Source organism: Hyperoodon ampullatus, assembly GCF_949752795.1.
Source record: "Hyperoodon ampullatus genome assembly, chromosome: 7".
NCBI lineage: Eukaryota > Metazoa > Chordata > Mammalia > Artiodactyla > Ziphiidae > Hyperoodon > Hyperoodon ampullatus.
Window position 1 is genome coordinate 67,652,858 of NC_136920.1, and position 14,778 is coordinate 67,667,635.

At 48.5% G+C, this 14,778-nt stretch overlaps 1 protein-coding gene across 1 annotated transcript in view; it reads left to right on the forward strand.

The window, feature by feature from the left end:
* PARVA (parvin alpha) overlaps window positions 1–14,778 on the forward strand; it is a gene marked incomplete at both ends in the record, with an annotated part of 183,503 nt that overhangs the window by 146,610 nt on the left and 22,115 nt on the right. The window contains 7 exons of the mRNA XM_079707564.1: window positions 702–817; window positions 4,759–4,817; window positions 6,461–6,480; window positions 8,182–8,243; window positions 8,925–8,993; window positions 12,231–12,332; window positions 13,086–13,158. Coding sequence (XP_079563690.1) covers window positions 702–817; window positions 4,759–4,817; window positions 6,461–6,480; window positions 8,182–8,243; window positions 8,925–8,993; window positions 12,231–12,332; window positions 13,086–13,158 — 501 coding nt within the window. The remainder of the gene's footprint in view (window positions 1–701; window positions 818–4,758; window positions 4,818–6,460; window positions 6,481–8,181; window positions 8,244–8,924; window positions 8,994–12,230; window positions 12,333–13,085; window positions 13,159–14,778) is intronic.

Genomic DNA, 14,778 nt, shown 5'->3' on the forward strand with positions numbered 1-14,778 from the left:
AACTACAACTCAGTAGTTGCCCAGCCTTCTCCAGCATAAATGACCCAGCATCCAGCAAACAGCTCAGCTATAGAAGCCACCTGGGTCATGAACATCCCCTCCCAGCTATTGCCCAGAGGGCATTGCCTGCACTGACTATATATGACACTCAGGAGGGCAACAAAATCCTTTAGATGTCTCTCATGGCTTCCTCCAGGTGTCTTAAAGCCCTGAACAAAGGAAGGGATCCAGTGTCCTGACTCAGTGTCCATTGATTGAGGGCCTGCTTTGTGTAGAGCCTTGGGACAAGGGTAGTGGTGATAACCTACAGAGTTCACAGTCAGCTGGGAAGGGAGAGGGAGTTCAGCAGACATGCTTATGGTTATCAGCACAGAGTGAACAAGAACATGGGGGTGGCAGAGGGCTGACCTGAACTCAGAATTCAGCTGTTGTCAGGGTCCCGATGCGAACCTTGAATTAGAGTGGAGAAGCACTACTTTGCCGTCCAGCAATAACATGATCTAAGAAGCAGATCCACGGGACCTGGCTGAGAACCGAGGGGTCCCAGGGTGAGGCCCGTGATGACCAAGAGTGTCCCCTGACCCATAGGGGTGGGATGAAAGGGGCATTGGGTGTGGTACTGCTACACTCTGGATATCTGCTTATATCTGCCGAGAACCTAGAAGAAGATTCTCTAATTTATAAATCATCTTTTATTTCAGCTGTTCATGCCAAGAGCCTGGTAGCCATCTTGCATCTGCTGGTTGCTCTGTCCCAGTATTTCCGGGCACCAATCCGACTCCCAGATCATGTTTCCATCCAAGTGGTTGTGGTCCAGGTAAGTTAGAAACCACTAAAAACATCTGCGCCCTTAAAGGGGTGCAGGGGCTAAGCTCCCGTGAGAGCTAAGGCACACTGGGTAGCTTGCTAGAAGGAATGCTGAATGAATGCTGAGTGTGTCTGGGTGTGCCATATGCTGGGAGGCATGTGAGTGAGCTTTCTGATGCATGTGGGCTTATCCCTGATATGTGTGCAAAGGGTGGAAGAGCAGGTGCTTCTGTCTGGGACAGGCTTGTGTGGGACGTGTGCCTGGGGTTTACATGCTTTCCTCTGGAGGGTGCCTGTGTGATGTACATTTGAGGGTGTGTGGTGTATATATTTGTGAGGTCTGTGTAGTAGGGTCGGGAGGCTGTATCCCTGTGTGTGTGTGTGTCCTGCCAGCCAGGGAGAATCTTTTTTTTTTTTTTTTTTAATAATGCAGCCTCGTGCTCAAGTGTCTATAGTATGGAGCCCCAGAAGTGGGATCATGGGGTCATAGGCCTGTGGATTTTAAATGTTGGTAGAGTTGTCGATTGTTTAGGCTGCCTTATTTATTTATTTATTTATTTATGGCTGCACTGGGTCTTCATTGCTGCGCGTGGGCTTTCTCTAGTTGCGGCGAGTGGGGGCTACTCTTCATTGCAGTGCATGGGCTTCTCATTGCAGTGGCTTCTCTTTCTACGGAGCATGGGCTCTAGAGCGCAGGCTCAGTAGTTGTGGTGCACGGGCTTACTTGCTCCGTGGCATGCGGGATCTTCCCGGACCAGGGCTTGAACCCATGTCCCCTGCATTGGCAGGTGGATTCTTAACACACTGCGCCACCAGGGAAGCCCGAGAATCATTTTTTGGTTAAACAAACAATGCACAGTTATTGAGAAGAGGCAAGTATCCGTGCATGTGTACGTGTGTGTATTTGAGAGAGACCCTGACAGGCCGTGCCTGTGTTGAGGGCACTGCCGATTTTCACCTGCCCAGAGAAGCACAACTGGTATCTCAAGTCATTTTTTCCAGATTGTTGGATGGAATTTCCATTCACACATGGCCGTGTGATTTCCACAATGAGGGGATGCTCTCTCCCTGTGACTATCTCATTCTGCTCCTAACCCCATTAGATACTCAAATTCAATTTTATTTTCCAACTTTATACCCGTGAGCAAAAGGTCATCATTTTGTTGGCTTCTGTTCTTTTCCAAGTAAACATGCTACAAGGGAGAACGTCCCTTATAAGCAGTTCCCTGGCTATCCAAGGTTATCCAGGGTTCTGTCTGGCAACTCTGCCACCCCTTGGTGAGGAAGAGCCCGGAGGGCAGGTAGGCTTTGCCTGAGAGGCGAGGCCGGGCCAGCTTCCAGGACAGAAGGGCTGAGCTTTCAGGGATCAGAAGTGAATGGGGGAGGGGAGGAGGACATGGGGGTGCTGCTCAGCCATGCCCTAATGAAAAAGTATTTCTTCCAGCGCCTCCTGGGTACTTAACTTGCTAAACATCAAGGGGGTATAATAGGAAGATGACACCTTGGCCCTGCCTGCCCGGAGACAGGACTATACATAAGCAGCAGAGAAGGCTATCAAAAGCCCCTTGTCAATGCAAACACGTGTGGTTCCGACACTAAGTGCAGCTGACTGAAAGAGACTAATTGGCTTCATTTATTGGGCTGTCAAGCATGGTGCTAAGCATTTTATGAATATGTGGCCAGCCCAGAGCATCCTGGTACATGCATCTTCATAGTGAATCCAAGCCATCTCTATTGTGTCCTTTTTTAACAATCAATAAAGTGTGAATCCATTTCATTATATTTTTTAAAACTATGTTTCAGGATTTGCGAGGGTTGGGGGGGAAACAGTGGTCCCTGCAAGCCCATGTCTCATGCCTTATTTTGAGCTCAATTATAGGCCATCAGAAGGTTGTTGCTGGTTTAATTTCTACTGCAGGCAGTTTTGTTAGTGTGAGGGAGAAAGGAGGAGGCATTACATAAAATGGCATCAAGGTATGTCAGGGTTTATGGGGTGTTTTGCGTTATCAAGTTAAACAGGCACAGAAGCAGGACCCAGAATTGGCTGTAAGACACTGACTGAACTACAGAGAGGGTTCTTTAGGGAACAGTGGATCAAAGTGAATCAGGACGCTGTGTGAGGTGTCATTGAACCCAGATTTCTTTTCCATTCTGTGTACCAGCATTTAATTCTGCATGTAGTTGAAGATGAGGTTTGATGTCTGTGAACAGCCTCGCAAGACAAGGACACAGATTCCATTAGCCCTGTGTGAAAATTTTACATATGTTGAAGCTGAATTTGGAAAAAGTCCTGGTTTATCCACACTAGATCATTTTTAAATGGTATTTTAATGTTTTTCTTCCTTTTTTGCTTTGATAGTTCATTCTTCTTAATCTAATCCAGATACACTCATGGCCTTTATCCAGCTCTACCTTTCCTTCTGTAAAAGTATTTTGCAAGGACGCTAGTTTCTGTGGCTATTGGGAATGTGAAGAAAAGGTTGTGGAAGTTCGGGCAGGAGGGTCGAGAAGGCAGATTTCAGCTGAAACACTAATGCTTGGAGGATCCCTCTTGACACATCTCAGTCTTTGCGGAAGATGATGGATTTGCTCTGACAGCCTCTTGCCTTGCCCAGACTGCCTTCCAAGTGTCTGGTAACTGACTGTGTAGGAACCTGATAAATGCATCTCCCTCCTCACCCCCATCAGAAGGTCTTCCTGAATGCCAGCACTCCTTCATCGGTTCCCACGCCCACACAGTGAGGTTTAAACTCCAAACCAGCACTCAGTTGACCAAGGGCAGCCACTGTCCTGAACACGCCTGTGCTCTCCTACTCTGCCTTTTTGCTCCAGCCATTCCTCCCACTGAAGAGGTCTCTCCTCTGTGTCCAGCCAAATCCTAGCTGTCCTTTAAGTTCCAGCTCGAGAACCCCTCCCCCTGGAAGGGTTCCCTGACCCTCTCAGCTGAAAGTACTTGTTCCTGTCCTGCACTCAGCACTTCCTCTCTGCAGGGGGCCATCATGTAATTAATTATCCACGACACATTTGAGAGGGAAAGGGGATCCTTCTCTAATAATTGAGCTGGGACCTGAGGTACGAACCAGGAGGACTGTCTGGGGAAAACTATTCTTGCATACCTGGTCATCTACCCCATTTTACTCTAAGTTCCTCAAGGTCCAAAACTATGTCATATGTTCCACAGTGTTTGCTAAGTCCAACACAGTGGCTTGTACATAGAAGGCACTCATAAATGAAACAGAGAAGAAACAGAATGAATTGATGGGAAGGGGGGAGTAGACAGATGATGGATGGATGCATGGGTGGATGGATGGGCAGATGGGTGGGTGGGTGGGTGGATGGATGGGCAGATGGGTGGGTGGGTGGGTGGATGGATGGCAGTTTGGGTGGGCGGATGGGTGGGTGGATGGACCTCCGAAGTGCCTACACTTTTCTCAGAGAGTAAGCTAGTCACCCAAGGACTGTACTACTTACTTAAAAGCTCCTCTAGTTTAACGTTTTTTGAAAACTCTCCCTCTGAATTCTCCAAGTTGACCTCAGTTCTTCCACCCCAGCCGCCCCAGTTAAATGTGTTTCTCCGCTTCCCTCCGTGGCCCCAGCTGGAGGGCAGACACACCCTGGCCCTCATTTCCATTTGGTTTACTGTGGATTTCTCCAGGAGGCAAACAGTGTGCTTCCAGCAGAATGTCTTCCAATAAAGAAAGAAAAGATTCACCATCCAAGAAACAGCCGACTTGTTTGGAATAAACACTAATTGCACTTAAGTATGAATGGTACAGTCCAGTCCCAGGAAATCACGAGCCTCATTTCACTTCTAGCAGTATCTCGTCTCTGGATTCATTTCTTAAACGCCAGTAACTTTCTAAGTATCAGGAATGCTAATCAGTTTTTTGTATTTTCCTAATGCATATTTTTCTCTCTTCCTCCCAACCCTCTCCCCACCCCCGTTTTCAGAAACGAGAAGGAATCCTCCAGTCTCGGCAAATCCAAGAGGAAATAACTGGTAACACAGAGTATGTCAACAGCATTGTTGCCAGCGATTCTGTAATGGAACACAGATGTTTCTCCGAAATTCATCCATTTGCTGATATTTAGTTTTCATTTATTGGGATTGCAAGAGGGATTAGACTTCAGCCAATGATTATAGTTTAGCCTTTTCCGTGCATTCAAAACATGCCTCTCAATGCTTAAGGTACAAACTTGGGTGGGGAAGTGGGGAGAGGGAATTAACCGTGATTGAAAAATTCTAATTTTGTGGCACTCCAGGAAAGAGTGTGTCCGAAAAAGCCAACCAGCATGAAATCATCATGCCATAAACATGGGGTTGAATTTAAATTGTTAACCTTCAAGAGGACGTTTTTCTTCCTTTTCTGAATCTGATTTATATGGTCACGTGCCATGACCCAGAAAGCCCCTCTCTACCTTAGGGTGGTGGATTGTTTGGGGGTTTGTTGTTGTTGTTGTTGTTGTTTTTCATTTACATTAAGAAATTGGAATATCAGAACATGTAAGAGTTTTGTCATGGGAAAGAGGAGTTTTGTCATGGGAAAGACAAGTTTTGTTCTCAAGTAGAAAGAACAGGACAGTCGGTGTGCGTGGGTCTGAGATCCCTGGGCAGGCTTGAGCCCTGGCCGCATGCAAAACCAGGCAAAATTTGTTTGTATCATCTCCTGTTCCCCTAACTCTCCTCTATTCCTTTGAACAAGAAGAGCAAGTGGAAAGAGCAGGGGCACATGAAGCAATGATTACACCTCCTAAAACCCCACACCCCAAAGGTGGAGGAGGAAACTGTCCTTGGTCTACCTGGCTTGAACTCCAAGTTCATCATTCTTCCCAGTACACTACCCGCAAGTCACTGCTTAATAGGTGACAGATGTATAGTTGGAATAAACCAACATAATAAGAACCAAAAACGTATTGAGAAAAAAATGTATTGAGCATTTAGTATATAGTAGAAATTATGCTAAGATCTTTCTATATATTAAATCATTTAATGCTCACAACATCTGACTGAGTTGTTTACCATATTATCCTCATTTTAAGGATAAGTGACCTGGAGCCCAGAGAGGTTCAGTAGCTTGCCCAAAGTCACACAGCAAGCAAATGGCTTTGTAAGATTTAAAACTAAGTAGTCTGACCCTAATGCTTGTGCTCTTAATACTTTGCTGTTTCACTGCTATGAGTATGGTTCCAGTTCCTGCCCTCTTTGAGAAAACCTATTCTAGGTCAATGGCAGGTGCAGCTTGGGTGGGTATCACAGGATGGACAGGAGAGAGCCCAACCTGACCTCCCCAAGCCGATGCCTTCAGCAACTTGGGCAGTGAAATGCCACACTGGGATGGTACCTGAGCTCTGCTCCTAAAACATGGTTGGGAATCCTGAATCTCTGAGTCCAATATTCTTTCTCAACTGTAAGCAATAATGTGAGTTTATTTAAGGCAAGAAATAGTCCTTTATGCATCACTTATACCAGGCTTTATGCAAACACCAGTAAATCTATAAAGCAGAGGGGAAAAATAGGTGGTAATGTGGTAAAGGCCACCCATAGTTGGAGACTTAGTGCAGAATAAAATGCCAAGGAAGGAAGCTTTTGGGGATCTGCCACCAAGGGTGAGGAGAGAAGAGTCACACTGCTTTCTTTCTCCTTTTCCCACAGGGCTCTTTCTGGAAGGCATGGTGAGTTGCATAAGAGTGTCCTCTGTTGCTGCTGACTGCCAATGGGGTCTAGTTAATTCTGCAGCAGCTGGGAAGAACAGGCACTCAGCTTGCTTCCTGCATGTGTGTCTGTGCCAACCTGGTGACAGGGCCGGTTGGTAGGGAGGGTCAGCGCACTGGTGGGAAGAGGAAAAGTAACCACAGCTGCAGTCCTCTTGCAAGTAACCAGACCACTGACCCTGGTGGGCTTCTGGATGGGTCCTGGGCACTTGCAGGGAAGTCTTGCTCTAAGCATATTGTGGAAGTAAAGCAAGAGGTGTACGTATGCGCTCGGGACTGTCCCCTCTCCCCACTCTGTCCAGCCCTTGTAGAAGGTGCATTTTTCCTCATCACACCTCCTACCTCTCTGGTTTCCCAGAACTTTGGGTGTGTTTATAAGGTCTGTGAATGTCCAAGATCACAATCACCATTCTGGCCATCTCAGATTTACTCATCAAGAGTAGGAGAGGCTGGGGGCTTCCCTGGTGGCGCAGTGGTTGAGAGTCCGCCTGCCGATGCAGGGGACACGGGTTCGTGCCCCGGTCCGGGAAGATCCCACATGCTGCGAAGCGGCTGGGCCCGTGAGCCATGGCCGCTGAGCCTGCGCGTCCGGAGCCTGTGCTCCGCAACGGGAGAGGCCACAGCAGTGAGAGACCCGCGTACCTCAAAAAAAAAAAAAGAGTAGGAAAGGCAGCCCAGGACCATGAACCCTCCCAGCCCCGGTTCCTCTTGGAGATTTCTCATTCCCAGTCACAGAGCTCTCCACTATTTCACCTCTCAGATCAGAGGACCAGGGAGGGCTATAGCAAGGAAAATCCCTGCAGGGAGCATGGCTTCACTATTTTCTATGATTCTGTATTTACTGTGGATAATATATTGAAATATTCTGATCATTCTAATAATAACTCAGATCAGGAGACTTCAGAGTTTACAGAGAATGTACTTTCTTGTCTTTCATCCTCATAACCCACCTAGGGGAGGTTCATGTTCAGTGGGCCTTTTTTCTATTATTATTTTTGGCCACGTTTTGGCATGCGGGATGCTAGTTCCCTGACCAGGAATCGAACCTGTGCCCTCCGCAATGGAAGCGCAGGGTGTTAACCACTGGCCTGCCAGGGATGTACCCAGTGGGCATTTTATGGAAGAGAAAAGTGAGGCTAAAAGGATTAAAGTGACCTGATCCCTCAAGAGGGGGACCTCCCCTTCTGTCCTGGGGCTCTGTAGCTCCCAATCCGCTTATCTGCCCTCTGCCAGGAAGCATGTCTTGGGCATGTTGGTTTTGAAAATTAGGGAGTGATTTGATATTTGGATGACATTCTGCTTCCAAAAAGCTTCAGAAACACTTTAGAATCATGACTAAATCATGATATCAAAGAATACAAATAGTAAAGAGAAATGACCAGTTCCAAGTCAGACTGCCTGCCAGAGCTCCTGAACCCCAGCTCAAAGAGGGCTGATGTCGAGGGTGGATACACACACACTTACAGATACCCACAGAGAGAGAAAAAGGCCCCTAAGATAAGAATCAACCCCAAATCTCTGCCCAAACCCAGTTTCCCAGCACAGTCTCATACCCCAAAGAATTCCCACCTGGAGCTGACCATGTGGCCTGTAGAGGCTCGTGGCTGGGACCTGGGTTGGCATCAGCTCTGGGCCCTACTTTACATTTTCCTCTTTTTTCAGAACGTGATGCCTTTGACACCTTGTTTGACCACGCACCAGACAAGCTGAACGTGGTGAAAAAGGTGGGAAAGTGGTGCCTGAGGCGGGGGGAGATGGGGGAGGGAGGGGAGCGAGATGTAGAAAAACATTAGGAAAACCCACCCCCTGCAGTTTGCAAGCATCAGACCACCACAAACACAGAGCTTTCCTGCTTGATGGCCGTTCTACCTGTCTTGTTTTCACTGGATGCCTTATCCAGTCCCTTTCTTCTCCCATTGGGATGACATCATCTCTTGGGGGTTTCTGAGGCTACGGTCCCGTGTCTCCACACCCACACTGAACCCCGCCATCCCTGCTCCTCACACAGACCTCCCTCTGTCTCCCTGGCACCGGTACCTGCACCTAGGGGGACTGGAAGGAGGGACCCAAGGCGGTCATTTCTCCTCTGGCCCCCTGGGCCCGCTAGGACACTCCACCTGTCCCTCTGCCCTCTTAGCACTCCCTGCTCCTTGCACAGTTCTGGACCTGGCTATTGGAATCGCACAGTGCGTGGGACTGCCAGTCCTGGGGGCCGTCCTTCCCTGTGGACCCAAGGAGTTTCGCAAGAGCCTTATAGGCTGCTCAGCCTCACTCCGCTCGGCACAGGGATCCCGGGCCCAGCGCTCTTGGCTGGGTCTCGTCCTGTGTCGTCATGGTTGAGTCACAGGGGCGGCCTCCAGGGTGAGAGTCTTCATCTCAATGTCTGGCTTGTGCTTTTCTTCTAGACGCTTATTACTTTCGTGAACAAGCACCTGAATAAATTGAACCTGGAGGTCACGGAACTGGAAACCCAGGTGGGTGACGGCCCCGTGTGCAGGGTGGGGGACAAGGCCCCGCTGGACAGCCACTGTTCCCAGTGCCCCAGCCACATTGCCAGGAGGGCTTGCCACCCTGATCCTGGAGCTTTTCCGGGGAAGGGAGAGGGGATTCTCTTCCACCCAGAGGCGTGAACTGCATGGAATTTCTCTGAATTCTTTCCAGTATTTTATTTTGAAAAGTTGCCAGAATATTGTCATGAATCCCCATGTACTCTTCACGCACATATACCAATTGTTAACATTTGGCCATATTTGGGTTTTTTTCTCTCTCGCCACCCCTAAATACCTCAGCATACATCTCTTAAGGACAAGTATATTCTCTTAGAGAATCACAATATAGTAATCAAATTCAGGCAGTTTTAACATCAATATGTTAATCTATTTAGGTTGAACCATAAGAAATCACTGATATTTGACTACTCTTGACCGTGTCACATGGTTCAGAGAAATACAGTTGTCCTCATATTCTCACCTGATGCATTTAGTTGTCATGTCTCTTCAGTTTCTTTTTAATAGAGAACAAATTCTCAGCCTCTCTTTGCATTACATCGACATTTTTGAAGAGTGTGGGCCATTTAGTTCATAGAATGCCTCTGTTTTTCTCCCTCATGATTAGAACCAGGTTATGCATGTTCAGGAACAGTACCATGGAGGCAATGCTATGTTCTTCTCAGGCAATTTTTTTTTTTAATATATATATATTTTTGGCTGTGTTGGGTCTTCGTTGCGGTGCACGGGCTTCTCACTGCTTTGGCTTCTCTTGTCACGGAGCACAGGCTCTAGGCGCGTGGGCTTCAGTAGTTGTGGCTCATGGGCTCTAGAGCTCAGGCTCAGTCAGTGTGGTGCACGGGCTTAGTTGCTCCGCGGCATGTGGCATCTTCCCGGACCAGGGATCGAACCCGTGTCCCCTGCATTGGCAGGCGGATTCTTAACCACTGCGCCACCAGGGAAGTCCCTTCTCAGGCACTTTTCTCCATCAGTTCTGTTCCTGGTGGTAGTAACTTTGACCACTTGGCTAAGTGGGCATCCCCCAGATTTCCCTACTGTAAAGCTCCTCCCCTCTACCCCCCGCTTTATAATTAATAACTAATCTTTATTAGGTATAATCTTTATACCGTGTAATGTGTCCTGTTTCCCAACCTCTTTTCATTCACGATGAACTTCTAAAGTGTGGTTTTCTTTTGAACACAGGGGCACCTCCTATTATTTTTAAAGGCAATGCCCAGGTCTGTGACTGAGATCTGCCTGGGCATGTCTGGACTCTGGAGGCAGCTTCATATGCTCTTCAGGAGATAGAGAACGAGCTGTAGAAGCAATGATTCCTGGAGAGGGCTGGAATGAGCTCTCCCTTCCCCATGGGCAGGGAAGGGGTCTCTGCCGAGCATATCTGGTGTCTATCTGCGAGTTTTACCACCAAGTCATTGGAACCAGCAGTCAGGGGTGGGAGCAGTCTAGGTCAGTGGTACTCACAACTGTGACTAATCCTGACCCTAACCCAGGGTGCTCCCCTGAGTTGACAGATTAGTTTCTTTCATTCTCAACCCATTCCAGCCACAGCCAGCATTAGGCCTAGTTAACTAGTTCCATGGGCGGGCCGTGATTTTGACACGGTTGCTGGGGTCTATTTCCCATTGTCCACTCTGGGGTGGCCTGAGATGAGTCATGCTCAGGCCCTACCAGCCAGATGGATGGAAACAGGGAGGAAGCTGCTTCTAGGTCAAGTTCGTACTCCAGGTTGTTTGCCCATAACCAAGGTTGAGTCACAGGCCCACCAATCAGTCACCCAGCAGAGCTCAGACACTGGGCCCAGCCCAGACAGAATACTAATTCCGTCTAGTATTTTTAAAGTTTCCTAAGATGATTCCAAGAACTTTGGCCTCTTGTGAACTCTAGTAACTGTTGTTTATACAAATATTTGATGGCCCTGCCTCCTTTGCAAGGTTCTAGAATATCAGATATGCACCTGACCTCTAACTTTGCTCAGGCCATTCTCCATACCCAGAACACCCACTCCTTTCAAATTTCCCTCATCCCACAGGCGCCCACTGTCTCTGCAAAGCCTGCCTCGATTGCCCAGCGCACACATACCTTCCGCTCTCTTGAGCAGAAGGCCTGCACCCCTCTGCTTGGCCTAGGCAGCTGTTGTTCCTCAGACTAGGTTCTCAGTTGATCTGGCCTCTACTGTCCTTGATGGAAGGGACCAGCTCTAAGCCTCTTGCCATGGCCCTGAGCACACAGTTGTGCTTTGTCAGCAACAGCCAGTACATTGTGTCTGACTGCTTTGTTGTTTTCCCGGATAGAAATACCAGTAGTTAGTATGTGTTAAGTGTTGCCTACACACCAAGCAGTGTTCTAGGCACCTTACACATATTTACTGGTTTAGGCAGCATGATAACCCTATGAATTAGATACTATACTATTATTGTCCCCATTTTACAGGTGAGAAAAATGAGGCACAGAGAAGCTCTGTAACTTGCTCAAGTCACTCAGTTCATAAGTGGTAGAGCTAGAGGCCAGCTCCAGAGCACACGTTCCTAACAGCTATACTATGCTGCCTCTCAAGCAGTAATAAGGCGAGGGTGAGAGGGGAGAATGCCCAGGCCGGTATGACACTAGATCCTTCCCTGTTCATAAAGCAGAGGTCGCCCTAGTAGCCTCATGCCGTTGTCCTTGGACATCCCCTTTCCCTCCTCCCTCTGCCCTCCCTAGCTAACTCCAGCTCATCCCTCATGTCTCCACCCAGGCAGCGCCCGCTCCAGAAGCCTTCCCTGTTGCCTTCAGTGGGTTGAGTGACCTTTGTCAGTCTCATGCAGGCCAGCATGCTTCCCTCCATCAGAGCAGCGGCTGCATTTCCTCCACAACAGTCTCGCCACTGTACCATGAGCTCCTCCAGGGCAGGGGCCACACCTGACCCACCTCTGTGGTCCCTGTGCCAGATCAGGGCTTGGTTCACAGTCGGTGCTCAATAAATACTGGACCAATTGAGATCAGGACCATGGGCTTGTGGCTTCTGTGCTGGACCAGCCAGACATGGGGCAGGCCTGCTGCAGAGCACACCTTCCTGCCTTGGGCTACTGCCCCTCACCCGCTGCCAGCAGCCTGCCTGGGGATATAGCCTTTGCGGGGGTCAACATGGAAGCTGATGTGCCCCTGGAAGGGCCTGGGCTGGGGCGCTCAGGGGCCCAGTGCCTTCACCTGTCTCTCTCTCTCCAGTTTGCAGATGGGGTGTACCTGGTGCTGCTCATGGGGCTCCTGGAGGGCTACTTCGTGCCCCTGCACAGCTTCTTCCTGACCCCGGACAGCTTTGAACAGAAGGTTAGGGGAGGTGACATCACGGGAGGCCCCAGCCCACATGCCCGACCCATCTGCCCACACCTCTGCTGAGGCCATCTGGGGAAAAGGCGGCGGCTTCCCCTCTGCCCAGAGTCTTCAGTGGTTGGATGGGGAGCTCATTGTGATGCACAGCTGAGCTGGGACGCAGCTACCTACAGGCCACTGAGCATCCTGAACAGCTTTCCCTCTCCTGCACCTTGGTCCCCTAGCTGTATGCTCCTGCCTGGGGCCACAGCCCAGCCTCATCTCTCCCCAGAGGTGACAGGGAAGGTGGCTGCAAGGCTGGTCAGACCTGAGGCCGGCACTCGGCCGATTTCTGATGCCTCTCACAGGCTGCCCCAGCCCACCTGCTAGACAAGGGGCATTTGGTCCCAAGCAGAAACCCTTCTCTGCCTCTTGAACATGTCTTGCTGTCTGATCCTTTCAACTGTGGGCACTTATGTCCCTGAGTTTACAGTCGTGGCAGTGACACAAGAACACAGTAAGACAGGGAGAGGATTTTTAACTCCTCTGGGAGTGCTTCACCAACAGCAGGCTGGGCCTGGCTCACACTCCGCATGGCTGGCCCAGTTTGGCAGCCTCATTTGTCCTTCAAAAAACGGCCTCATTTTAGCTCAGCCCCCGCCCCACTGGCTACAGTGCTGGTTCCTTCACTTTCCAGGGGCAGGTCACAGGGAGCCCCAAGGGTCCAGGAATGAGTGTGCAGCACCTCATGCATTGCCTTTCTCTCTCCAGGTCTTGAACGTCTCCTTTGCCTTTGAGCTCATGCAAGATGGAGGATTGGAAAAGCCAAAACCACGGCCAGAAGGTACTTTGCTCTTCCCTGGGTTGGTGACAATATGGCAAGACCCTTGCCTGCACACAAGTTTTCAGGGCACAGAGCAAGGCTCATGTTTCATACCAGAGGGAAGACTATCTTTTCTGAAGCCTTCTTTGCCATTTGCAGGGGAAGGTGGAACAGGGTGCAGCTGCTCAGTCCTGGGCATCCTTTGCTAGCTGCAGATCGCACAGCCTCAGGGAAAAAAAAACAAAGCCTGAAATCCCACACATGGGGTCATAGGGATAAGGACCCATGCAGACATGTCACAGAGCGGAGGTGCTGCTGCAAGAACCGTCCTGGCCTGGTTTCCAGGTTCTTCTGTGCCTGGACAGGGTGCTGACCTGCCCAAGAACTATCTCCCAGGTAGGCAGGGGGAAGATGCAGGGGTCAACACAGGCAGCTCTACTCTGAGAATAATTCCCTCTTCTGCCCTTTGCTTGCTCCAACTCTGCCCAAGGACAAGGTTTGATTTGTCAGGTTTAGATTGCAAATGTTAAGGCTGAAAAAAAACAAAAGGAGCAAAATGCTCCAGCAGCCCTCCCATGCTTGCGCTTGAAGCAATGTGTGCATTTGTACGGGGAGATGGTAAGACTTGGGCTAAACTGGAAGGACCAGGTAGGGCTTTTGTATTTCTTTTTCTTTTTTCTTTTATATTGGAGTATAGTTGATTAACAATGTTGTGTTAGTTTCAGGTGTACAGCAAAGTGATTCTGTTATACATATACATGTATCTATTTTTTTTCAAATTCTTTTCCCATTTAGGTTATTACAGAATATTGAGCAGAGTTCCCTATGCTATACAGTAGGTCCTTGTTTGGTATCTATTTTAAATATAGCAGTGTGTACATGTCAATCCCAATCTCCCAATCTATCCCTTCCCTCCACCCTTCCCCTGGTAACCATAAATTCATTCTCTAAGTCTGTGGGTCTGTTTCTGTTTTGTAAATAAGTTCATTTGTATAATTTTTTTTAGATTCCGCACATAAGCGATATCATATGATATTTGTCTTTGTCTGACTTACTTCACTTAGTATAGTCTCCAGGTCCATCCATGTTGCTGCAAATGGCATTATTTCATTCTTTTTAGTGGCTGAGTAATATTCCATTGTATATATGTACCACATCTTCTTTATCCATTCATCTGTCGATGGACATTGAGGTTGCTTCCAGGTCTTGGCTATTGTAAACAGTGCTGCAGTGAACATTGGGGTACATGTATCCTTTCGAACCATGTTTTTCTCCAGATATATGCCCAGGAGTGGGATTGCTGGATCATATGGTAGCACTATTTTTAGTTTCTTAAGGAACCTCTGTTTCTTAAGGAACACTGTTCTCCATAGTGGCTGTACCAAGTTACATTCCCACCAACAGTGTAGGAGGGTTCCCTTTTCTCCACACCCTCTCCAGCATTTATTGTTTGTAGACTTTTTGATGATGGCCATTCTGACTGGTATGAGGTGATATCTCATTGTAGTTTTGATTTGCATTTCTCTAATAATTAGTGATGTTGAGCATCTTTTCATGTGCCTCTTGGCCATCTGTATATCTTCTTTGTAGAAATGTCTATTTAGTTCTTCTGCCCATGTTTTGATTGTGTTGTTTGTTTTT